The sequence below is a fragment of the Castor canadensis genome, chromosome X (assembly GCF_047511655.1).
Source record: "Castor canadensis chromosome X, mCasCan1.hap1v2, whole genome shotgun sequence".
NCBI classification, from domain to species: Eukaryota; Metazoa; Chordata; class Mammalia; order Rodentia; family Castoridae; genus Castor; species Castor canadensis.
In genome coordinates this window covers 621,734-649,055 of record NC_133405.1, presented here as the reverse complement: position 1 = coordinate 649,055, position 27,322 = coordinate 621,734, and the positions used below count along the sequence as shown (strand labels likewise).

The window sequence follows — 27,322 nt, the reverse complement described above, 5'->3', positions numbered from 1 at the left end:
CACATGAATACTTCAGACTGAAAATTGCAAGCCAGCAGTGCCACACTGAGAGTCTGTAGGTGCACTGCTGCCTCAGGTATGTGGAACCTGGCTTACGTGTGTGTGTGGGGGGGGTGGGGGAATGGTTCTTACTGAGCTTGAACCTGCAAGACATGTGAATCAAACCACCAAAGGCCAGAGTCACCCTGTGGTACAGGGATTAAGGCTGGGGAGTGACTGCTGGTGAGGCCCCTGCCTCCTTGAGACCCAAGTATCATTGGATAAGAATCCAGTGGAGGTGGCCACAACACAGTGACATGGGAATCATGCAACATAAGCAGAGACTGAGCTAAGATTTGGCAGGAGTCTGACAGATGTAGTAATGTCTACAAATTGAGTGGGTAGGGAGCCTGGAGTGAGCTAGGAGTTCTGGAGTCACCAGCAGCCAGGAGCCAGGACAGAAATAGCTGTTTGCTGTTTGCCTAACTTGCAAAGAACATTTTCTATCTACCTGCTGTGTTGGAAATCTGTCTTAGGACCTCCTTGTAAGGGCTGCCCTGGTGGTCTGCCACCAAGATAACCCCTCAAATCAGAATACCCGCTAAGGTCTAACAGGAAATCTAATCTGTTCAGACTTCAAAGAAAAACGCCCTGGGGGAGAGGGGAGTCCACCCACCTCCCCAACAAGGAAGAACTACAGTTTTTCTTTTTCACTTTCTTTTTCATTGTAGCTGTTATTGTTGATGCGCCTCTATCAACTTTTTTGACGATTTTGTCTTTCTCTGCACATATTTACTACGTTTATAATAGATACTTATAATCTGCTTTTGTTAAAAAACACCAACTCCTTACTTAGGCCCACAAATTAACAGATAATAATGGAATTAGAAATTAATAGCCAGAGAGAGGGAGAGAGAGAGACAAAGAGAGAGAGAGAAAAAGAGAGAAGCCCTAAAGAATCTAGGAATATATCCTAACTAATAAAGGCTATATACAGTAAACCTATAGCTGACATTGTATTAAATGGGGAAAAACTTGGAGCATTTCTTCTAAAATCAGGAACAAGACATAGTGTCCAATCTCTCCACTCTTTTTCAATATAATGCTTGAAATCTTAATTAGAGCAATAAGGCAAGAGAAAGAAATAAAAGGGATACAAATAATAAAAGAAGAAGTCAAATTATTCCTACTACAGATGATATGATCCTATAATTAAAAAACACTAAAAACTCCATCAGAAAACTCTTAGATCTGATAAACACTTTCAGCAAAGTAGCAGGAAACAAAACCAGCACACAAAAATCACTAGTTCTTTAATGTATCAATAATGGACATAAGGGGCTGGCACAGTGCCTCAAGAGGTAGAGCATCTGTCTAGCAAGTGTGAGGTCCTGACTTTACAACCCAGTACAGAGGCAGGCTAAAATTAGGGAAAGTTCTGGATTCATGGAAACTTAATATTACATTTCTGATTGACCATGCTCTGGCTCAGAGACCACCCATGCCTCTCCTCACTCACTGATTATTGGATGGAAATCACCTGGTTCCTCCCTTCCCATAGGTTTTAAAAGCACTTGGGGAAGAGAAGCACACTCTCTCTGTCTCCAGACTCCACCTGCACCCACCAAGTTCCCTTTTGTATTTCCCTTCCCTAACTTTTAATAAACTCCATTTACACCCAGGTGTCCTGTGATGGATTCTTCACCATGGGACACAAAGAATTTGGAAGTTTTCTGATCACAGACACTCTATCCCAATGATAAAGTACCACCAAAAAAAAAAAATGAACACAAGGAAAAAGAAATCAGGAAAAATAATCCCATTCCAAATAGCCTCAAATCATACCTAGGAATAAACTTAAAGAGATGAAAGACTTCTACAATAAAAACTATAAAACCTTGAGGAAAGAAACAGAAGACACAAGAAGATGGAAAGACTTCCCATGTTCATGGATTAGCAGATTTAATATTGTGAAAAAGGCTAAATTGTCCAAAGCAATCTACAGATTCATTTTGATTCCCATTAAAATTCTAATGACATTCTTCATAAAAATAGAAAAGTCAATCATGAAGTTTATATGGAAGCACAAAAGACTTCAAAAAGCCAAAGCAATTCTGAACAAAAAGAGCAATGCTGGAGGTATCACAATACCTGATTTCAAATTATACTACAGAGCCATAGTAACAAAGCCAGCATGGCACTGGCACAAAAACAGACACATAGACAATTGGAACAGAATAGAAGATCCGAAAATAAACCCATACAGCTATAGCCATCTGTTTTTTTTTAAATTTTTTTACAAAGGAGCCAAAAACATACATTGGAGAAAAGACAGCCTCCTCAACAAATGGTGCTGATAAACTGATTATCCACATGTAGACGACTGAAACTAGACTTCTATTTCTCACCCTGTGCAAAAATTGATTTAAAATGGATCAGACATCTTTTTTTTTATATCAGAACTGATATTTTATTTTATTTTATTTATTTTTTTTTCATTTTTCTTTTATTATTCATATGCGCATACAAGGCTTGGTTCATTTCTCCCCCCTGCCCCCACCCCCTCCCTTACCACCCACTCCACCCCCTCCCGGTCCACCCCTCAATACCCAGCAGAAACTATTTTGCCCTTATCTCTAATTTTGTTGTAGAGAGAGTATAAGCAATAATAGGAAGGAACAAGGGGTTTTGCTGGTTGAGATAAGGATAGCTATACAGGGCATTGACTCACATTGATTTCCTGTGCATGGGTGTTACCTTCTAGGTTAATTCTTTTTGATCTAACCTTTTCTCTAGTACCTGTTCCCCTTTTCCTATTGGCCTCAGTTGCTTTAAGGTATCTGCTTTAGTTTCTCTGCATTAAGGGCAACAAATGCTAGCTAGTTTTTTAGGTGTCTTACCTATCCTCACCCCTTCCTTGTGTGCTCTCGCTTTTATCATGTGCTCAAAGTCCAATCCCCTTGTTGTGTTTGCCCTTGATCTAATGTCCACATATGAGGGAGAACATACGATTTTTGGTCTTTTGGGCCAGGCTAACCTCACTCAGAATGATGTTCTCCAGTTCCATCCATTTACCAGCGAATGATAACATTTCGTTCTTCTTCATGGCTGCATAGAATTCCATTGTGTATAGATACCACATTTTCTTAATCCATTCATCAGTGGTGGGGCATCTTGGCTGTTTCCATAACTTGGCTATTGTGAATAGTGCCGCAATAAACATGGGTGTGCAGGTGCCTCTGGAGTAACAGTCTTTTGGGTATATCCCCAAGAGTGGTATTGCTGGATCAAATGGTAGATCGATGTCCAGCTTTTTAAGTAGCCTCCAAATTTTTTTCCAGAGTGGTTGTACTAGTCTACATTCCCACCAACAGTGTAAGAGGGTTCCTTTTTCCCCGCATCCTCGCCAACACCTGTTGTTGGTGGTGTTGCTGATGATGGCTATTCTAACAGGGGTGAGGTGGAATCTTAGTGTGGTTTTAATTTGCATTTCCTTTATTGCTAGAGATGGTGAGCATTTTTTCATGTGTTTTCTGGCCATTTGAATTTCTTCTTTTGAGAAAGTTCTGTTTAGTTCACATGCCCATTTCTTTATTGGTTCATTAGTTTTGGGAGAATTTAGTTTTTTAAGTTCCCTGTATATTCTGGTTATCAGTCCTTTGTCTGATGTATAATTGGCAAATATTTTCTCCCACTCTGTGGGTGTTCTCTTCAGTTTAGAGACCATTTCTTTTGATGAACAGAAGCTTTTTAGTTTTATGAGGTCCCATTTATCTATGCTATCTCTTAGTTGCTGTGCTGCTGGGGTTTCATTGAGAAAGTTCTTACCTATACCTACTAACTCCAGAGTATTTCCTATTCTTTCTTGTATCAACTTAAGAGTTTGGGGTCTGATATCAAGATCCTTGATCCATTTTGAGTTAATCTTGGTATAGGGTATGAGGCCTGAAAATTTGAAACTACTACGGGAAAACCCTTCAAGATATAGACATAGGCAATAACTTTCTGAATAGGATTCCAGTAGCTCAGAAATAAGAGCAAGAATCAAGAAATGAGATTACATAAAATTTAAAAACTTCTGCACAGCAAAGGAGACAATTACCAGAATCAAGAGAGAACCTACAGAATAGAAAAGAAATCTCTGTTAGCTATTCATTGGATAATAGATTAATATTCAGAATATGTAAACAGTTCCAAAAATTAAACACTAAAAATAAATAATACAATTAATAACTGGGCAAATGAATTGGACAGACATTTCTCAAAATAAGGACCAATAAATACATAAAGAGATATTTAACATCTTTAGCCATAAGGGAAATGCAAATCAAAACTACACTGAGATTCCATCTCACACAGTCAGAATGGCTATTATCAAGAAAACAAACAACAAATGCTGGTGAGGATGGTGAAGGAAGAAAGGAACCCTCACACACTGTTGGTGGGAATGTAAATTAGTGTAGCCACTATGAAATCAGTATGGAGGTTTCTCAAGAAACTAAAAATAGAACTGCCATATGATCCTGCTCCTGGGCAAATAGCTGAAGGAATGTAAACCAGTATACAATGGAGACACTTGCACATTCATGTTTATAGCAGCACAAGTCACAAATAGCTAAGCTGTGGAATCAACCTAGGTGCTCATCATCTGAAGAATAGTTAAAAAAATGTGCTATATATATTACACAATAGAGTATTATTCCTCCATAAAGAAGAATGAAATTATGTCATTTGCAGGAAAATGGAAGTAGAGATCATGATGTTAAGTAAAAAAAAAAAAAACAGACTCAGAAAGTCAAATATTCCACGTTTTCTTTCATGTGCACATTCTAAACCTATTATGTACACACATACAATACATAGACACACACTCAACATATATAATGTAAAGAGATGATTATTTGAGGGAGAACCAGTGGCAGGGGGAGGGTAAAAGGAGAGGGTGATAATATGGAATGTGATCAAAGTACTTTACATGCCTGTAATAAAAATAGCATAATGAAACACACTAAAATTGTTTTTAAAAGAGGAAGGGCTGGGTTGATAGGAAAAATAGGGGGCATAAATTTGATCAAAGCACATTATTTGCATGCATGAAAATCACAATGAAGCACCTTTGTACAATTAATGTAAGTTAATAAAAAAGAGTCACTGTTATGGCATGTATCAGCCTGGGAATGGGGGTGGATGTTATGAGCAATGAGTATATGTTGAGAGATAATGTGTCCTGAAAGTAAGAAGGTAACTAAATCCACTAAATTTAGTTTCTTCTGAATCCAAGACCCTATACTGGCTAATTGTTTGGTATAGTCTGTAGCCTCATTCTTTCCATTTTCAGATCAGAGGAATTTAACTTGTCAAAGGACTTTAGCTAAGTCAAAATCAATGCCATTCCTAAACTCCTGTTTAGCAACTGACCTTACACAAGGATCCCAATCTATAAAACCGTAAAAATAGAAAAACAGGCTAGGCATGCTGATGCAAGCCTATAATACCAGCTACTCATGAGGCAGAGACAGGAGGACCACAGAGGGAAAAAAATTAGTGATGCTATCTCAAAAACAAACTGAAAAAGCAAAAGGACTGGGAGCTCAAGTTGTAGAGAGCTTGCCTGAGGCCCTGAGTTCGATCCCCACTACCACACAAAAAAATTGAGCAACACTAATACCTTAAATTTTCTGCTTTAAAAATCCATTTTTTGGAATAGCAATTTGTACAATGAAACAGATTTATGAGTTACTCACTTGCTAATTAAGTCTGCTTAGATTTAATGTGTAAACCTCACTAATACTTGTAAATTTCATTTTGCATAACCTATAGCTATAGAAATCAAAATTCAAAATTCTGAAGGGAGGAGATCAGAGACTGCAGAGACATATTTCAGTCTTCCTCCAAAAACTGGTAGAAAAACTATAATTGGGAAAAATTTGTCAGCACAGATATTTGGCCACATGTGTTTGTGTGCCACATGTTTTATCTGCAATAAATTTCATGTGATTTACTCTCTAAGCCAATGAAATGTATTCTGTATCATATCTCATACAATAAATAATCAAGTGCACATATAGCCAAGTCTTAAAATACGGCAATGAGTTATTCTGGGAGCCAAGAAGTGAGTTTTTGTGAAGAACTAAGTTTTTCTTATTTAGAGAATTTAGCTTTATTTATTTTATTTTATTTATTTATTTTATTTCTAAAGTAGAAGTGGTCCAAATTCTAACCACATTCTGAAATATTTTGTATCTTTTCCTATATTTTTCTCAACAAGCACTTATTATTTATTTGTTTTGGTAGTGCTTCAAGCCCAGCACTTGGAAAGGGAAGAACTCACCTGGTTTCCTCTTTGATCTACAGATTCTTTGTAGCAGATGAGGAGTGGGCCAATGAGTCCTGAAGCTAGATCTCTCTCCAGATTAATGAAACTAGAGTAGTACCGGGTCAGGCACCGAGGATCTGATTTAGTTGGTCCATCTTCTACAGTCACTGTCCATTTATACTTGAATATTTCTCCTGGCAGAATTGGCAAATCCTTCAAATGTTTTACACCTACTCATGCCCAAACCCAGAAATAGTTCGATTAGTGTATAACAATCCATGTTTTGGTAATGTTAAATTTAATCATGTTTGGCCTAAATGTAGTTCTATAAATATTTTAAGTTTGTTTTAAAGATTTCTTTGTATATGGAGAATCAGTTTGTTTTAAAGATTTGTTTGCATACAGAGAATCATAACCTAATTTGATGTGTAAACAGTTTGTAACCTAACCTGGAAGTATACTCTTGTAACATGTACCTGAGTCTCAGCAAATCATACCATCTAAACCTCCAGCCCATTAGTGACTGAAATCTGTCAACTGCATCTAATCAGGTAACTTCTGTATGTAGTATTTTTACTTTCTGGCTTTAAATATAGCTTGCACGTGTGGTGAGGTGGATTTCTGAATCACTTTTTGTCCACACCACCCCCCACTTCATGAATTATTTCTTTGCTCAAATAAACTCTTCCAAATTCAATGTGTCTAAAGTTTTCCTCTAAATAGTAATCATGTTTTTATTTCAAGGGTTCTACAAATCTATATGCACATATGAAGTTTCTCAGGAAATGGAAATTAAAAGTGGCACAAAGTTTCTAATAAAAATGGGTCCAGAAAGGGCTGGCAGAGTGGCTCAAGTGGTAGCATATCTGCCTACCAAGTGTGAAGCTGTGAATTCAAATCCCATTTCCCCCCAAAGAAAGAAAGAAAGAAAAATGGGTCCAGGAGACTTTTGTTAACATGCCAGTTTGAATTGAAATGAGCAAGTCTTTGTCCTATGAGAAATAAACAGAAGTAATAAGAACATAAATATTTTAAATGCATAGCGAAAAATGAAGAAAAAAAAAACCCAAGGCCCCCCAAAGGAAATTAAAAACAGCATAAAAAAGAATTTATATTCCTAAAGCAATACAAATGTTGGTTTTTTGGATTTAAAATTTTAAATAAATATTTACACAAAGCAAGGAAGAGTTATTTGAAGTTACAGTAATAAATGTTATCAGCTTGAATTTTATAAACATAGTTTCATAGGTAGCAGTTGAGAAAAGAAAGTGTAGAGAAAGAGGGGTATATTGTTTATATTCTTCATTTATAAGTATGGAATCAAACATTTTCCCATCATGAAAATTTATACATAAAAATTATATTATGTATAAATTATATAAATTTATAAGTTATATTATATATAAATTTATATATATATATATATATATATATAGGTGGTGGTATTGGGGTATGAACTCAGGACCTTCAGCTTGCTAGATAGACACTCTACCACTTGAGCTGCATCTCTAGCCTGTAGTATATTTTTAACGTACTGATGATAGCCAATTGAGAAATTTAGAACACTGATAAAACTCTACGACATCTGGAGTGTGAAGAATTATGGTGCTAAATCTCCACTTAACAATAAGAAAATATATAATGTGCAATGTTTGGAAACAAAGAATTAACAGTATAAGCAATATTTTAGAGATTTTGAGATAAGCCACCAAAAATCTGAAACAGAAATGCTTAAAAATTGTATGCCTCTAGGATGTGAGATTTATTGTGATAAAATAATAATGCAAAATTAAGTATTAAAAAGAAAATGTATTGTATCCAATCTACTAAGGAAATATAAACAAATATATATGATAACAGGCTATAAAACTGCCATATATCTATATCTATAGGTATATATGACCATTACTAGTAACATAGATATAACTAGGCTAAAATTCCCTGTTGAAATACAGAAATAAATTGAGAAAGGAAAAAGTCAAATATAATCCCTATTTGCAGATGATATGATGCTACTTAAGATTAATGACTTCACCAAGATCAGTAATTTTTTCTATATACTAACAACAAACAGGTTGAACACAAAATCAGGAAAACAATCCCACTGACAGCCTTGAAAAATAGCTGGAATAAACTAAAAAAATGAAGACAGAGATTGGGTACCCAAATAAAACATATATATATATATATATATTCTTTATGTGGGCCAGACTTAAGGAAATAAAGAAAAACATGTAATGCATTACAACAGTAAGACTGATGAAACAGAATTCAAGATAAAGACCATAAAAGAAAACCTAGGACATTTTTATTGATAAAAGGTGCAATTCACAAGAAAAATATATCATGAATCTTTAAGTGATGAACAATGTAGTATATAAAAGCAAACTTATGAATTATTCAGAAATGAAAAGTAGATTATTAAATATCAAGCGTGGAATGTAGCCAAAAACTATACTCAGAGAAATATTACAAACTTCATGCTATAACAAGTAGCTTCAAGATTTTAGGGCATTTGTAATTACAGTCCAGAGGTGACAATCTAATAGGGTGTGCAATATTTGAGGTAATAGCAACACTGACACATTAGTGACTCTTCACTAAGCATTCCTAGAACTGACCTGGTGTAAATTTAGAAGAGGGCTTGAGGTCCTATGTCAACACCGGGCGCAAGGCCCAGTAGAATTTCAGTTGTTATTAATGCTGTGACTTCATCTGTATCTACAGGTAAGTGAGGTGATATTTACCTTTTGGTAATCTCCCTGAGTGCAGAGGACTGACATCAGTGAGTCCGTGAGGATAGATGTTATATGGTCGGCTTGCTTGATTCTTAAATATAACCTGAAAGTATAAATGTTATATAAGATCAAGTCTTAAAATGACTAGGATTAACAAGAAATTGTAAAGTTCAAAATAATTTTTCTTTTCATGAAATTGCTCAGATGGCTACTTAGTTGTCTCATGAAAGGCCCGTTTCCTTTTTTTCTTTTTTTTTTTTTTGTGCTACTGGGGCTTGAACTCAGGGCCTACACCTTGAGCCACTCCACCAGCCCTTTTCTGTGTTGGGTATTTTCGAGATAAGATCTCATGAACTATTTGCTGGGGCTGGCTTTGAACTGCAGTCCTCCTGATTTCTGCCTGCTGAGTAGTTAGGATTACAGGTGTGAGCCAATGGCACCTGGCGTGTATGTGGTTTTTTTGTTTTGCTTTCTCTGAGGTTTAGCAGAGGTTTATTTAAGTAAAGCAGGGGAAATTGGGGAGAAATACAAAAGGAGGAAGGTAGGGTGCAGCTGTGGAGCAGGGGCAATGCAGACCCAGGCCACTGTCTCCCCTGCCCACCCCTCTTCCTTAGTGTCCCGCTCCTTCCCTGCCCACCCAGTGCACCCTGCCAAAAGAGGCTCCTCAGGTGGTGCTTGGAGACAGAAGAGTACTTTGTGAGTAAAAAATTGCCTCCCAAGTTCAAGTGCCACCTGAACAATGATGATATCACTGGTTCTGTGAAGAGTGAAAGGAGAAATCTTTTGGAAAATAATTCAGATGAAGAAGAGGACTTTTTTTTCCTAAGGGGACCAACCTGGACAAAGATTTGGACATAGAAATGATAAAATTAAACATGTTTGGAATCAGGTGATGAAGTTATTGATGTCATGCAAGAAAATATTACAAAGGTAATTGAAAGAGAGGAACGACTTAGATGAGATGAACAGGAAATCAGAAAGCTTATCAGCTGCTTTTAGCAACAAATCCAAACAACTTCAAAGGCAAATGTGGTGGCTGGTGGTGAGGATGCAAAATAAAAGCTTTGGTTGCTTTTATTATTTTGCTAGTGATTATCATTCTTATAGTTGCAAAATACGGTACTTGATTTGATGTCAGATCTTCATTAAACAAGATCTGGAACAATAATAATTATAATAAAAGGTTGCTGGATAATTTAAATGAAACCTATGTATGTAACTTTCAAAAGTTCTTTTTCAAGATACTAATAAGCAAGTATCACTTCAAATGGGAGCATTGAGAATGCCCAATTGTTTCCCCTTCTAACAAAATGTGCTTTGAATAATTATGTTTAAGAATCTAATTACAAGGATTTTGAAGCTAGATACTTGCCAGTTCATTATTTGTGTATATAGTCAAACACTGGTGACAATATTTCATACTAGTATTTTAGTGGCATAAGAACTTGCATAACTGCATCAAAGTGGAGGTCAGGCTGGGCATCAGGAAGCCTATACAGAGTATTGAATCATTATGCTACAAGACATGCATAATCATTCCATCAATATTTGCAAGAATATCATTCTTTTCATATTATCATTGCTTTTCAAGCAATTTCCACATATTTATGGGTGTAACAAAAGCTAAATGTTGTAAATATTTCTGCCAAGAGGTGACATGGGAAACTCAATTGGCAGAAAATTCAGTTGGTGGGCCTCTTGGACCAGGCCCAGATGATATCAGAAATATTTTGGGGTAAAAGAAACACACACAAGAGGTGAGCAAGAGACTCAAAATGGTGGTCCTAATTCCACGTATACTTCTTATAATACTATTAGCTTTATTCATATATAGAAAATACTATTTTTACTTTAGGACGATAATTTTCATTTAAGGGTGGCTTCTCTTTAGAATTTAGAATCCTAGAATCAGTAAAATATATAAATATTTGATATATGAATAAAATGTCAAACCGTTACAACAATAATATGGCAATAAATTAAAAGAATAAAGTAAATCACCAAGACAGGCAGGGTGATTCATATATGTAATCCTAGCTACTTGGGAGGTGGAGATCAGGAGGATTGTGGGTTGAGGCCAGCCTAGGCAAAAAGTTTGCAAAACCCCATCTTGACCAATAGCTGGGTATGGTGGCCTGTGCCTGTCATTCCAGCTACATAGGAAGCATAAATAGGAGATAAATAGGAGTATCCTAGCCTATTCAACTTGGGCATAAACACCTAGACTCTATTTGAAACATAGCTAAAGCAAAAAAGGGTTAGGAGTGTGACTCAAGTGGCAGAGTGCCTGCCCAGCAAACTCCAATAGCAAAGCAACTTTTGCTTCCTATGTAGCTGGAATGACAAGCACAGGCCACCACACCCAGCTATTGGTCGAGATGGGGTTTTGCAAACTTTTTGCCTAGGCTGGCCTCAACCCACAATCCTCCTGATCTCCACCTCCCAAGTAGCTAGGATTACAGATATGAATCACCCTGCCTGTCTTGGTGATTTACTTTACTCTTTTAATTTATTACCATATTATTGTTGTAACAGGTATGCATTGTGACATTTACAAAAGTAGTTACAATATATCTTAGAGTCACCCCCTCCTTGATGATTATTTTACTAAAAGAAAAATCAAAGAGAAATCAGTGAAAATTACCTTCCTAAAGTAAAAACAGTGTTTTCTATATATGAATAAGTTAATAGTATTATTAGAAGTATAACAGCATTAAAGAAATGCAAAGGTTATAGATTAAATATATTGAAAATACCTGTTTTCAACAGAAACCACATATTAGATTGATAGCTATTTCAAAGATAGCAACCTGGATCAATCTGTTATCTATTTTAGATGGTCATTACCATCAGGTCACAGCTACCCTCTGTGGACAGTGTTTTATTTCAATACCAGTGCCTCCTGGAGGGAAGTGTTTGACTTTAAATCTTTTAATGGTTCACGGGAACAAGATTGTTTAGTCTTTGATGAATATGGCTGATTTTGTTTTTGCTGTGAGGACTCAAGGAAAATACATTTAAATGCAAATGTCCATAACAGCACTATTCATAGCAGTTCCACACTGAAAGCCATTTAAATGTTCTCCGATTAATGCACGGATGAACAAATGTGTTATGCCCATATACTAGGAATATTATTCAGCAATTAAAACAAATGAGCTAATCATACATTATAAATTATGGGTGAAACTCAAAACAAAAGTTAGAGAAGTCAGACAGAAAGACTTACACATTGCATGATTTACCTTGTATAAAATATCCAGAAAAGGCCAATGCAAAAAACAGTAAACTTCTTAGTGATTGCTAAGGTTGGAGGTTGGAGCACAGATTGACAGCAACCTAGTATGAAGAATCTTTTGAAGATTCTGGTTTGTGGCAATGATCACACAACTCTATAAATTTACTAAAAATCATTAAATTGTACAGTCCCATCAAAAATAAATTGACAAAGTATGGGCTGGGTATGGTGGTTCATGCTTGTAATCCCAGTTACTTGGGAAGCAGAGGTAGGGTACGTTGGTCTGAGGCCATCCTGGGCAAAAGCATGGGACCCTTTCTCACAAAACAAGCCAGCTATGGTGGTACACATCTGCAATCATAGCTACTCATAAGGCAGAGGTAGGAGGATCATGGCCTGAGGCCGTCCCAGGCAAAAGTGCAAAACCCTATCTAAAAAACACATAAGAAGCAAAAAAGGTTTGAGGTTATGATTCAAGTGGTATGGCACTTGCCTAGCAAGTGTGAAAACCTGAGTTCAATCCCCAGTACTATCAAAAAAAACAAAAATTGAAGAAGTACAATGAGGGAAGGTTTGCCCTTATAGACATCAAAATAGATTACAAGGTTTTCATTCATTAACACAGTGTGACAGTAGATCAAGTAAAGAGGATTAAAGATCCAAAGTTTCAACAATTTAGTGTATGATTTTTGAGACATTCTCACACTACTGAAGAAAGGATTAGTTGAACCAATTGGCCATCATGCAGTGAAATCCCTATTTGACACTATGCACTACATTCAAAATAACTTCCAAAGTGATTAAAATGCTTATTATAAAATAAAATTATAAGAAGAATTAAATATAGACCATTTTATAGTCTCTTTAGGCAGAAAAAAGATTAGAGATGATGACTATATAAAGATCAAAAACCCAGAGAAAACAACAGACACCATAAAGGAGTTAACAAGGCACAACTGAACAAATGACTGAAAGATAAATAACTACTAAACTGAAAAATGCAAAGGAAGACAATATATAAATATTTTGCTCATCAAATTCAAAAAATTTCAGAAGGCTTATGTCATATGTTCAAAGTTAGTTTGGCAGTATCTGATAAAACTTCACACACAAAACCAGTATCCTTCATTCAACCAACCATCTATCCCCACAAATCCCCATTGATCTACTTGCCACTTAGTCATTCTGCATACCTTAGATCAAGTGTCAGCAAACATTTTCTGGAAAGGACTAGGTGATAAATACTCAAGGCTTTGTCACATACTCTCTTCCCTCTCCACCCTTCTTCTCTTTGCAACACTTTCAAAATGTAAGATCCCCTTTAAGCTCACAGACTATCCAAAAAACAGGTCATAAAACAAATTTAGCTCAAAAGCTGTAGTCTAACCAGGTACAGTGGTTCATATCTATAATCCTAGCTGCTCAGAAGGCAGCAATTGGGAGGATAGTAGTTCAAGGCCAGCCCAGGCAAAAGTTAGCAAGACCCTCATCTCAACCAATGACTGGGTGTGTGCCAGGCACCTGTCGTTCCAGCTACGTGGGAAAGCACAAATAGGAAGTCTACAGTCCAGGTCGGCCGAGGCATATAAAGCAAGACTCTAGCTCAAAAATAACCAATGCAATCCAGGCTTCAGTGGCTCATACCTGTAATCCTAGCTACTTAGGAGGTAGGGAGAGATGAAGAGAACTATGATTTGAAGCCAGCTGGGCAAATAGTTCACAAGACCACATCTCCAAAATACCCAACGCAAAAAAGGGCTGGTGGAGTGGCTCAAAGGCCCTGAGCTCAAACCCAGTACAGCCAAAATAAATAAACAAACAAATAAATAACCAACGCAAGAAGGGCTGGTGGAGTGGCTCAAGTGGTAGAGTGTCTGCCTAGTAATGGTGTCTCAGGACTGTCAAAAAAAAAACCTGCAGTCTGCTGATCTCATGCTTAGAAACAATGTAAAATGGTCTAGAAGGATATGTATCAGTCTAAGCAATGAGTAGCTAAAAGGAGTTGAATGTTTAATGGCTAACATTAAAGTTTTATTTTATATATTCATATTTAAAAATATATAATCAGCATTTATTTGCATAACATTTATAATTTTTAAAGTTTATGTCCGTCAGAGACAAGACTGAATTAATGAAGTATTATAGAAATTCAAAAACCCTCCAGACTTTTTCTTCTTACCTAATTTCAAATCTTTTCCTTAACTTACCAACAGCGTGTCTCCAACTTCCCCATAAAGTAAAGGTCCCAAGATTCCTGATTCATACTGAGCAATTTCACGAGTCTTAAAGGTTTCATCTGTGTATGCCATAAATCTGACTTTTTTATACTTCCTACCAATCCGCTGAGGACCATTGTTCAAATATTGACTTTTATAACTTCTGTATGAGTGAGAGACAAAAAGATGAGGGATTGGGATAGAAAATTTTAGATGGATAAAAACACAACTCTAAAACAGCTGATAAAGCCAGGTGCCAGTGGCTCACACCTATAATCCCAGCTACTCAGGAGGCAGAGATCAGGAGGATCGTGGTTCAAAGCCAGCTGGGGCAAACAGTTCATGAAACCCTGTCTCAAAAATATCCAACACAAAAAAGAGCTGGCAGAGTGGCTCAAGTGGTAGAGCACTTGCCTAGCAAGCATGAGGCCCTGAGTTCAAACCCCAGTATCATAAAAAAAAAAAAGCTGATATGATTTAATCAAGCAAAGAGTGAGAAAAATACAGGTATCTCTGATAGTTAGGAATGGTGGTCTCCAAATATGCTAATACCTGCTATAGTTTGAATCTTGAGTGTCTCCCAAAACCTATGTTTTAAAATCTTGGTCACCAGTCTGTAGCTCTATTGGGAGGTAGTAGAACCTTTACGGATAGAGCCTAGTGGGAGGAAGTTAGGTCACTAGGTGTGCCCCTTGGAGATACTGGGACCCCAGGCCCCTTCTCACCCTCTTTTTGTTTCTTGACTGCCATGAAGGGAACAGGCCTCCTCTACCATGTGCTCTCACCATGATGCACTGTGTTTCCACAGGCCAAAAACAATGTGGCCAAGCAACCATGGACTGAAACCTCTGAAACCATGAGCCAAAATAAACTTTTCCTCCTTATTAGTTGTTTATCTTAGTTATTTTGTCACACGGATGGAAAGCTAATGAAACAATACCCATGGCATTTCATTCCATATCTGTACTAACCCTTTAACATGATTCAAGGATTTATTGGTTTGAATAACTGAGAACCTTTTGAGTATTGGGAAGAGTAGAGACAAGAGTCAAAAGGTATTTACCTGTCATCAGAAGTGAGGACTGAAGGAGCATAGTCCCAGTCCTCCTCCTCGGCAGCAATGTAATGTACCCAAGTTTTAGGATGCTTCTTGGCAACTGAGCGAATTTGCATAAAAGGGGAGTTGTCATCATCAAACGTGAACACATCCATTTCAGAATCAAGGTCATCATCATAATCTTTCTCTTCCTCATTTTTTTTCATCTGTCGTTGGGGTTCCTCTGGGCAGCTATCTACTTTGATGTAAGCTTCCATGCCATCTGGAGCCAGACAATGCAAACAATATCAAACTCCTACAATACTTTCTTGTCATAACATTTATGTCTTTCTCTGTTACTAGGCTTTCAAGACTCTCTCACATGCCTGCTTTCCACACCAATATCCCTCTTTGCTACTCTCCTATATGAATTTATTCCTGTCTGGATTATCTGGCACTTACTGGTTTCTTCCCCTGGTCTTTGCATTCTTGACTGTCCTCCATATGTTTTACCCCTTTTCCAAAACTCATTAATTTTCTCTGGTAGTATATCTGAATATTTCCCTTCTGGAACTGGTTTTGAGCCTATCAAATTTTAAAAATGGAGTCTTCAGGAACCTTATGTTTTCCTGATAATCTGTTAACAAATCAATGATTTGTATAATACAATGGAATAAATACATAAATTACTATGTGATTGTGAGGATGAAGAGTTGATCTGACCTGCAGTTCAAATGCTGAAGATATGAAATAAGGAGAGTTAAAGAACACTAGATCAGCATTTGAAAGACTAGGTCAGAGCATCAGTCTGATTCTAAAAATGAAGGATTTTATATGAAGTCCATTGGACAGAGCATTTTTCTGAAAAATGAGGATTAAATTAGTGGACAGAAGTTGTTCAAAGAATACTCCTTTTACATTGATCAGGCTCAAAATGGACAAGGACCAATCTGTATATAATAAATGATTTATTCCTCTGTACCTATAGGATTTTGTTTGTGCATCAACTTCCTATTACTCCCCAGTATGATAGTCTGCCTTGGTGTCTTGTCAAAATCTCATAAATATTATGTAACAGATTAGAAAAAGAGGTATATAGTCCTAATTATTATAGAAGATTATAAACAAGATCACTCATGGAAAATGGTAGATACATGAAAAAATCAAATCCCTTTTCTAAGGCAACCAAAGAATCTGAGAAGAGATTAGTAATACAAACCAATGTTAAATATGAAACATTAGGTCTCCCTAACATTTTTCTCCAATCATCCTTACTGTGGTTTAAATGTTTGCCCCTCTAAAACTCATGTTGAAGTTTAATTACCATTGTTATGTTGTTGGGAGGTAAGACATTTAACAGGCACTTAGGTTCCACCCTCATGAATGGATGGATTAATGCTGTAATCTTGAGAATGGATTTGTTATCTCAGGAAATTTCGGGCCCCTCCTCTCCCTTTCTTCCTTTTTTGCCCTTCTGCCATATTATGACACAGTAAGAAAGTCCTTGTAAGATGACAGCCTCTTGAACTGTGTGAGCCAATAACTTTCTGTTCATTATAAATTACCCAGTTTGTGATATTCTATTATAGCAGTACAACAGATTAAGACAGCCTTAAATTGCCACAATAGAGTAGACAAAGGGGATTATTAAATTGACTCAAGATTAGAGTTAGCAAAAGTATGTAAGAAGGAAAATGCATAGTAAAATGGTAAAATGATGATACGATCTGTTTGTTTGCTTTTGGTGGTACTGAGGTTTGAACTCAGGGCTTCATGCTGGATAGGCAGGTGCTCTACCACTTGAGCTGCTTGCCAGCCTAATGATGGAATCTGAATTTGCAAAACTGGTATCTGCACATGAAGTCACATGACCAATAATTTGAAACTGTAGGTCCAAGGGTCTCAACTTGCTTACATAGGATTTTTGATCTTTGCAAAGTCTCCATGAAATAGTCCTTAAAAACCTCATGTGGTGCCTCATTTCCCTAGATTTATCATAAAACATCTCTTCACTTACAATCTGTAGTCTCTCTTCCCATAGTGTTGAAGCCTGGTTAATGGGATCAGGCTGAGAAACCAATGACATACCATTTTCCCATTTCATTCATCCCAAAATTACTTCTTTTTATTCGATCACAGGTATTTAACTAAAAATCCATCAGTACTACTAATGTTCAAGCCCCCTAGTATTCAAGGTAAAATCTTTACCCTGGATGCTAACTAATAGGAGATCTCAGTTAAGTCTACCATAATCCTAACTATAATAGCACCTTCTGCAACAAATTATATTCCTGTACTCTGTCCAGTAAATTCCACTAAAAGTAGAACTGGATGTTTATAATATACATTTTTAAGATCTAAGACTGTACCATGTTGGTGGGAAGAGATATGACAAAACAGTAGAAATTGTCCAAGATCCATCAAGAGTGTCTGAGCAGTAAGGAAAGTTACTGGTGATATCTCCAAAGAAGCCTGACGATGGTTCCTCACAAGAAATGTGTGACCTTCCAAGAATATTGAGTGTACTTCAGGGGTGGTGCCCATTCCAATCACATGCCAGTAGACCAATTTCCTGTGGCATCCAATCAGACCTGCAAAATAGGAATAAGACAGCTATGGCTAAGAAGTAGAGAATCTGAAATGGAAAACACTGCTAGGCTAGGACGGACAAATTGACCCTACAAATTTTATAGTTACCTTGACTTTTAAACAAACTTATCAAGGAAATCAGAATACTATCAAATCAACAGCTCTTGCCAAGGTCACCAATGATCACCATGCTGCTAAATCCAATGGGCATGCTTCAGTCTTCATGTATACCTATAACTATTTATTTCTCCTTGAAACACTCTCCTTCCTTGGCCTTTGTAGAAACACTTCTCTGTTTTTGTTTTTTCTTTTGTCATCATTCATGACCTCTCCAAGAACTCTAGACTCATATAGCCAAACACCTTCTTAAACACTCCACTGGCTATCTAAAAAACCCCACATTTCTGATCTTGTTTCAGTTTAGTTCAAGTGATGTATAGTCTAGATCAGATTCCTTTGTTACATGTTCACAGGTAATTATGCAATTTCCCTTCAGAGTAGTTCTTGGTTTGTAATTTTGCATGGGTTATTGTGATTATTCGATTATTATGTATACTTTTATGTCTATTATAGTATAAAGTATATCAGAAGGATATGAATATTTTAAAATTAATTTCTTAATTCTGAAATTATACATACTCATTTTGCATTGTCAGTACAATTCCTCTTCCTTCATACATCATCTGTTTCTCCCAGGAGAAGCTTTAAGTATTTTCTCTTTGTGCTCTTAAATGACACAACGATAATTTTGCATGGGGTTCCATTTTTGTTTATCCTGATAGGTAATTGCAATATGAAGACTCATACCTCTTATTTCTTAACATCTTTATTTTCTCTTTGCTTTGATTTTAAGTCTATTTAAAAACATATTCCCAGTATTTTTTTCTTTTGTTTTACTTTATGGGAGATTCTCTCTACCAACTTCCTAATGAGTTTGTATTTTGGCAATCATATTACTAATTTTTACGAGCATGTTCTTGCTCTGATTGCTTCTTTTTTGTAGAATCCTATTTTAACTTTATTGATGTGATAACTCAAATTTCTACAAAAATACCAATTAGAGCTTTTGATAAGTTCTCTTCTGTTCTGAGCATTATCTTTCTTTTCTGGGATTATTATTTTCTTTATCTTTGAATATTCCTTTCACATTTCAGGCTCTCCTTAAATATCTGTTCATCCTTGATTGCCCATTCATATTTGAATGAGAAATGAAGGAAAGGGAAATCTGGTTGTGAGTTCTGTATACATTGGCAGGTCTTCATTTTCTGACCACAGAGGCCAGAATTCAGTGGGCTTTCAACTGGGATGCTGAACTGCCTAAGACCTGGAAAAGAGAACCCTGGTTTGAATTCAGAAAACCTTGAGGATTGTAAAGCAGATGTGAACATACCTGGAAGTGACCTGTTTATATAGCCATTGATTGTGTGCATTTTAGGCCAGGCCCTAGCAGATGCAGAATCTGCAGCCTGTGTCAAGGGGCCCTTTGTTTCTGAGTACCAACTCTTACCTGATGAGAAAGAAGGCAAAAATAGAGTCAGTGAAGGTCTGCCTCATGAATGACCCTCCTTTTTTTCCTTTCTTCCCTTCCTTTGGGATATAGACCTTAAACATTTTTGACAGCAAAGTGGGCATAGACTCAGAGTCAGTGAGAGGGAAGAGAGGACAATTACCAAAGATATTCTTGCTTTAACTGATCATCTCTCCATATATTTGTGCAGAACAATAGGCAGGAAAGAAAAATGACAAATGATAACCACAGGAAGTGAGAATACTGGTTAGTCTGAGCCCATGAAAATTTCATTCTATTTGTTAGCTAATTTCTTTAAAAAGGCTCTTGTCATAATTGCTTCATCCTAGTTTGTAGTAATGAAATTCCAGAAACCTTCCCAAACTCCTCCTTAAAATTAATAAAGGGTAAAGCACTAGAAATTAATCTAGCTACTTTAATGATAATGGAGTATCAGGAACACAAAAAGACAGGGCAATTAGTCAGGAAAAAGATGATGGGGGCCTCAATTAAGAAGACAGCAGTGTAGATGGATAAGAGGGGGAAGAAGAATATTATTAAGAAGTTGTTATTGATCATGTAATGATTACATTAGCTAAAGAGGTGACATAAGTACCAAATACTATTGATGGCCTAATCCACGCCACACAGTGTTCTAGGTTACTTAAGTGAAATCACTTAATGCTCACAACAATGTTATGAAAGGTACTACTATTTCAATTTTAAATTTGAGGAAACAGAAGCACAGGGAAGTGAAGTAACTTACCAAAGCTTGCATACTTAGTAAGAGATGATGACAAAAGAAGCAGCCCACATTCTCACACACCAGATTAAGGTGTAAAATTCTGATTGAACTTCACTTACCTTCATCAAATACAGCAAACAGTAGCACAAATTGGTGCAAGGTCTGTGTCCTTTCTTTGACCAGACTCCCTGAAAAGAAGTAAGAGCATTTATCTTCTATTTAAAATCACATCATAGAAAATTGCCAATAAAAGGTGACATTTCTCCAAGCTCTTTTTTTGTTTCTTGCAGTACTGGGGTTTTACCTCAGAGTCTCATGCTTGCTAGGTAGGCACTCTACCACTCAAGCCACTCCATCAGAACTTTTTTGTGTTGAGTATTTTTGAGATACTATTTGCCCAGGCTGACTTCAAACTACAATCCTCCTGATCATGCCTCCCAAGTAGCTAGGTGTACAGGCATGAGCCACTGGCACTCTGCTCATCAACTTCTTAAGAATAAGAATAAAAGCATGTTGGGCATGATGACACACACCTGTAATCCCAGGCACTTGGAGGCAGAGGTAGGAAGATCATGAGTTTGAGTTGGAGGCCAGCCCAGACAAAGTTAATGAGATTATATTTATCTCAAAAACAAAATACACAGAGGATTGGGGATCAAGAGGTAGAGCACTTGTCTAACGTGTTTGAAGGCCCTGAAAAAAAAAAAACGTAATCCTTTGACTCTTGTTAACTTTACCATAACATTGTTTCTTTGATGTTATTTTTTTAAATTTAAATTTGTTTCAGATCATTCCTTTCTTAAAACAGTTAAATGAATTACATAAACTAGGTGTGGTGGTACATTTCTGTAATCCCAGCAAATGAAAGGAAGAGGCAAGATGATCACAACTTTGAGGGTACCCTGGATTCATAAAATGAGTTCCAGGGAAGCCTCAGCTGTATATCTCTAAAACGAAATGAAATGAAGTGATGAACTGAAATGAAATGAAATAGAACGAAATGAATTACTACAATTCATTTCAATTACTACAATGAATTACTACAATTCATTATCAATTTAAAAGACATATAAGATGTAAGTCCATATAATCACACCACACACACACACACACACACACACACACACACACACACACACACACACACACACACACACCACAACAGAAAAAGGTAGTTACAAAAGTAATGGAAAATGTGTTGTAGGCAATTAATATAGGGAACTTCATTACTCTTGTCATGTTTTTATATTTCTTCAGTTGTCAATGAACAAAAAGTTATGAGTGAAATAAAACACCTACACTCATGGTACAAATAAGCTTGCTTTATCCTTTAGTTGACTTTGTTGGCTGTCTTTATTAGCAGTGGATTTTTTTTTTTTTGCTTGATTGAGAAGTTCTGTTTGTAGACTTATTTTGAATAGGAATATTTTTGTTTATGACATTCCCCATTTTTTCCCTCTCCATTCTTTCATACTTAGAAAGAAACATAACTTGGGATAAGAAAGTAACAAAATATGTGTTGCTACTCTTTAGGCTAGGAGAAGAGACACAGATAAAGACAGCTGCAAAGTTAACACCATTTCTTTCAAGGACACTGTACAAACTCCCTGAATAACAACTCTATTCTTCAGGTGACTCTTGTGACTATTTTCTCCCAGTCTGTAGCCTTATTTTTCATTCTCTTAACAGTATCTCTCACAAAGCAAAAGTTATTCATTTTGATAAAATATAATTTACCAATTTTTTATGGATTATTTTTTGGTGTCTTTTCAGAACCCTTCTCCTGTGGTTACCCAGGTTATAAAGATTTTCTGCTATGTTTCCTTAAGTTTTAATGACTACATTTTAGATCTAAAATCCATTTTGAGTTAATATTTGTGTAAAGAATATGATTGACATTAAAGATTCATTTTTTGCATATAAACATACAACTATTTCAACATGATTTGTTGAAGAAACTACTGTTCCTCCATTGAATTGTTTTTGCAGCAAATCAGTTGTGTGGATTCTGTTTCATTGACATATGGGCCTGTTCTATTAATCAGTGTGTCATAATACTATAGCTGGGTAGTAAGTAAAAAAAGCTTAGGGTGATTCCTTCAACTCTACACTTCTTTTGCAAAATATGCTTGGCTAATCTAGTAGCATTGCTTTTCAATAAAAATTTTAGAATCAGCTTGTCTACACTGAGGAAAAAAAAGTCATGCTTGGATTTGTGTGTGTGTGTATGTGTGTATGTGTGGTATTGGGGATGGTATCCAGAGCCTCATGCCTATCTGGAAAATGCATTACCACTTGAGCCATGCTCCCAGTCTCATGATTGCATTTTGATTGGTTTTGCATTAAATCTGTATATTGGGAATAATAGATGTCATTACTATGTTGAATCCATTGAATCCATGATCTACTTTAGATCTTTGATTTATTTCATCGCACTTTGTAATCTTCACTATACAAGTAATGTGAATGTTTTGTTAGATAAATACCTATGTTTGCAATTTTTGTAGTAATTAGAAACATTAGTCTTTTAAAAAATGTTTCCAATTATTTTTGACAGTAGACAGAATACAACTGACTTTTGTGTGTTGACCTTGTAGCCTGCAACTTTGTTAAACTCAATCATTAGTTATGGGAAGATTTCAAAAAAAAAAAAAGCTCCGTCAGATTTTCTGTATAGCCAATTATGTTGTCTGTAAATGGGACAGTGTTCTTTCTTTATTTTGATTTTGATTTATATACTCATTAGTTGATGGGCATTTGGGTTGTTTCCACCTGTTATCTACTGTGAATAGTTCTGCTACAGGCATTCGTCATCTACCTGTTTTTGTTTGAATACCTGTTTTCAGTTCTTTGGAGTCTATACCTAGGAATTGTTAGGTCATATTGTAATTCTGTGTTTAAAATTTTGAGGACCTGCCAAACAGTTTTTGAAAACACCTTAATATTTGCAATTCCTTATTTTTAATATTATAACCATACCAGTGGATGTGAAGTGGTCTCTCTCTCTCTCCAGTGACACTGGAGTTTGAACCTCACACTTGCTAGGCAGGCACTCTACTACTTGAGCCACTGCACCAGTCCTTTTTTGTGATGGGTTTTTTTCAAGACAGGGTCTTGCGAACTATTTGCCTGGGCTGGCTTTGAACTGCAATCCTCCTGATCTCTGCCTCCTGAGTAGCTAGGATTATAGGTTTAAGTCACCAGCGCCCAGTTTTATTTGTCTTTCCTTAATAGCTAATGATATTGGGCTATTCATGTGTTTGTTGGCCCTTTGTATATTTTCTTTGAATTTAAAAATTGGATTATTTATCCTTTATTATTGAATTATAAGATTTATTTATATATTTCAGATTTGTCACTTATCAAATATGATTTGCAAATATTTTCTGTCATTCTGAAAGTTACCTTTTGTTTTGGCACTTCTGAGTGGGATTTGATCTCAGGCCCCTGTACTTGCTAGGCAAGGAATCTTCCACAAGTCATGTCCCAGCCCTTTGGATTTTAGTAACTTCTCAGACAGGGTCTCACACCTTTTGCCTGGGTTGGCTTTGGACAGTGATCCTCCTACATACACCTTCTGCATAGCTAGGATTATAGGCATGTACCACCATACCAAGTTGGTTTGTTGAAAAGGAGTCTCATTAGCTTTTTTACCTGGGCTGACCTTGAACTGATCTCTGAATCACCAAAGTGATCTTCCTGATCTCCACCTCCCAAATAGCTGGGATTATAGACATGGGCCATCACACCCAGTTCCCTTTTTGCTTTCTTGATGTTATACTTTGAATCTCAAAAGTCTGGTGTACCATCTAAGAAAACATTACCAAATCAAATGTTATAGAACTATACCTGTATTTTTAAAAGAATTTTTAGGACTGACAGAGTGGCTCAAGTGGTAAAAACACCTGCATAGCAAGTGTGAGGCCCTGAGTTCAAACCCCAGTACCATAAAAAAATTAACTAAATGAAGTAAAAATAAAAGAATTTTTACAGTTTTACATATATGGTCTTTAATCCATTTTGAGTTAAATTTTGTATATGGTGTGAAAGGCCCAATTTCATTATTTTGCATGTGGATAGCCAGCTGTTCCAGCACCATGAAGAGGTCCCCATCAAATTGTCTGGTCAAAAAAGTTTTCGAGACCCTATCTCAACCATTAAAAAAAAGGTGGGCATGGTGGTGTGTGCCTGTTATCCCAGCTATGATAGCATAAATAATATAGTGGTCTAGACCAGCCAGGCATACAAGCACAAGGTCCTGAGTTCTATCTCTGCCACAAAAAAAAGCTCTGGCTGTATTACCTAAGATGAAGATATGTGAAGAGAAAGTAAAGTACTTGAGCCTGTCAAGTCCATGTACCAGACATATGAATAAAGTCACCTTTGGAATGATGTCAGCTCTGGCCACTGTTTGTACAGCCTTGTGAGACACCCTTAGACAAGACACTTCTGAGCTCCATGAGACTCACAAATCTATGAAAGATTAAAAATTATTGTTTTAGGTCACTAAACTGTGGGAAAGTTATCCAGCAATAGGTCACTAGAAAAAAGGAAAAAGTTCCAGTGAAGATAATTTAGCCATAAAATAGTATTAAAGCCGGGTGCCAGTGGCTCAGGTCTATAATCCTAGCAACTTAGGAGACAGAGATCAGGAGGATTGAGGTTTGAGGCCAGACTTGGCAAACAGTTCATGAGACCCTATCTTGAAACACAAAAACACAAGGCATGAGAACAACTCCACTTTACTAATTAAGGATGCCCCAGGTATAGCCCATCAATGACTGCACAAAAAATAGGGCTTGTGGAATGGCTCAAGTGGCAGGGTGTCTGTGTAGAAAGCATAAGGGCCTGGGTTTAAATCTAGTACTGTCCCAAAAAATAGGATTAAAATCAAATTAGTTTACTTCCCTAATTCAGCTTATGCTATGAAACTATATATTAAAGCAAACTTGAATAAATTTGGATTATTTTAGAATAACAAGCTATCAATATAAATAAATGCTTACTTTTCTCAGATTGATGTATACTCTTGGCTGACAAATAACAAACTAACAACTTGAACTAGTCTATATGCCACTGATCACACACTTGGATGTGGTTACTTCCATGAAGCTTTCAAGGAATCTAGATCAAAATTTGCAAGAGGAAAAGGAGATTAAAAACACTACTGAGATAGCCCATGGCTTTGAAGTAGAAAAGGGTAATTCTAATTCTGGATCTTGGCTGTTCTGGAACCCAGCTTAGAATTTATTGGGGTTACAAAAGGTAGATATCTGCTCCTCTCAGAAACTGGACTATTTTCCTTTCCATGGGCATGATGCTAGGGGAGAGCTTTTTTCAGGGGAAAGAACACAAATGCTCACTTATCAACAGATTCAGCTGTTTGTACTCCTCTGTCTACTATACCTCAATCCAACCCTTTCTTATACTTACCTTCTCTACATACCAGTAGAGCTCCAATGAGGCCTGAATTCAGGTCTTTCACCAGATCCACACGAGAAAGATATGAATAGGTGAGACATGGTGGGTCAGAGGCCATTGGACCATTCTCTTTCAGGACCTGCCAGACATAGGTATGGCTCTCACCGGGGAAGACTTTATCATCTTCTTTCTCCTTTTGGCTTGTTTGATCATCATATTCAGCTCCTAAAACAAGAAGGGATAAAATTGTTCTTTCTATGCCCATTATGCACTTAAAGAAACATACTAAGTTTATTTTTATCAATGGAGTCTACATAAGAAATAGACTTCCAGGATTTTTAAAGTTTTTACCAGAAAGAAATCATAAATGTTCAAGGAGATAAATGTGCTTAACCTGATTTAAACATTATACAATGGATACATGTATTGAAACATTATATGTTACCCCATTAATGTATAGAACTTTTTATATTTTATGTGTCACTTAAAATACTTTTAACTTAAAAACACAATGTATGAATGTATCAAAACATCATACTGTACCCTAAAAACATATATAATTATCATTTATTAATAAAAATTACTTTAAAAATTAAAAAGAAGAAATAGACTTTCTGTAACTTAATTTGAAAGACTAACAAGCAACAACTATAAATGAGGAAGAAATAATAGATAAATAAATGAGGAAGAGCAGAATCCTAGCATAAGCAGTGAAAACTAGGTTCTTGTTGAGATCTACATTTGCCTCTATTCTTACATCTTTTTCCCTTATGTCAATTCAACAACAAATAAGCAGTAGATACATACTTTGATAGGCACTCACGAGGGTCAGGCAGGAATGAGATAAAGAGATTTAAAATGTTTTAACTTGGTTCTTCCCTAGAGGGCCAAGACTATACTTAATGGGGGATACAGAAATATAGAGATATAATTATAATATAACGTAGAAACATTCACTCATTTGTTCAACAAATATTTACTGAGTTCCTATTCTTTATCAGGTTCAGGTACAAGCTTAGAATATAAAGATCAACAAGTCTCTATGTTCATGAGTCAAACAGTCTAGATAGATTAAAAAACTAAACAAACTTTCTACTTTACAACAAAATTAGAAATAAGGGCAAAATAGTTTCTGCTGGGTATTGAGGGGGGGAGAGGGAGGTGGGGAGTGGGTGGTAAGGGAGGGGGTGGGGGCAGGGGGCAGAAATGAACCAAGCCTTGTATGCACATATGAATAATAAAAGAAAAATGAAAAAAGAAAAATGTTGAAACATACCACTATGTTAACAATTATTCTCTTCCCAGTGATAGAATTATTGGTGACTTAATTTTTTTTAAAATAAATTTTCTACAAAAAAAAAGATGGGATCACTATGTAGCCCAGGCTTAGGGTGTAAAACGGTCACCTTTGCTCAGTTCCAACTGCAAAATCAGAGGAACTCTGGCCTCCCAAATATTTCCCTATGTTGGTCTGGAGGCTCAAGTGTATAGGCCTCATAGAAGTAGCCTGCTAGTGTCCAGCCACAAGTTGGGATGA

The 27,322-nt window shown here is 36.4% G+C and overlaps 1 protein-coding gene and 1 pseudogene across 5 annotated transcripts in view; one reads left to right on the top strand and one right to left on the bottom strand.

Annotated features, from left to right (window-relative positions):
• The window catches only part of F8 (coagulation factor VIII), a 110,639-nt gene that overhangs the window by 68,670 nt on the left and 14,647 nt on the right, over positions 1-27,322 (bottom strand). For 2 of the 5 annotated variants that reach the window (XM_074064187.1, XM_074064188.1), the window contains 8 exons: positions 25,798-26,010; positions 20,484-20,552; positions 19,503-19,619; positions 17,893-18,114; positions 15,551-15,806; positions 14,479-14,650; positions 9,043-9,136; positions 6,311-6,525 (listed from right to left, as the gene is read on the bottom strand). In XM_074064187.1, the coding sequence (XP_073920288.1) occupies positions 6,311-6,525; positions 9,043-9,136; positions 14,479-14,650; positions 15,551-15,806; positions 17,893-18,114; positions 19,503-19,619; positions 20,484-20,552; positions 25,798-26,010 (1,358 nt within the window). Of the gene's footprint in view, positions 1-6,310; positions 6,526-9,042; positions 9,137-14,478; positions 14,651-15,550; positions 15,807-17,892; positions 18,115-18,751; positions 19,409-19,502; positions 19,620-20,483; positions 20,553-25,797; positions 26,011-27,322 lie in introns of those variants that run through there. The other 3 variants (XM_074064189.1, XM_074064190.1, XM_074064191.1) reach the window with 3 other exon arrangements.
• Positions 9,467-10,160, top strand: LOC141419611 (vesicle-associated membrane protein 4 pseudogene; annotated as a pseudogene).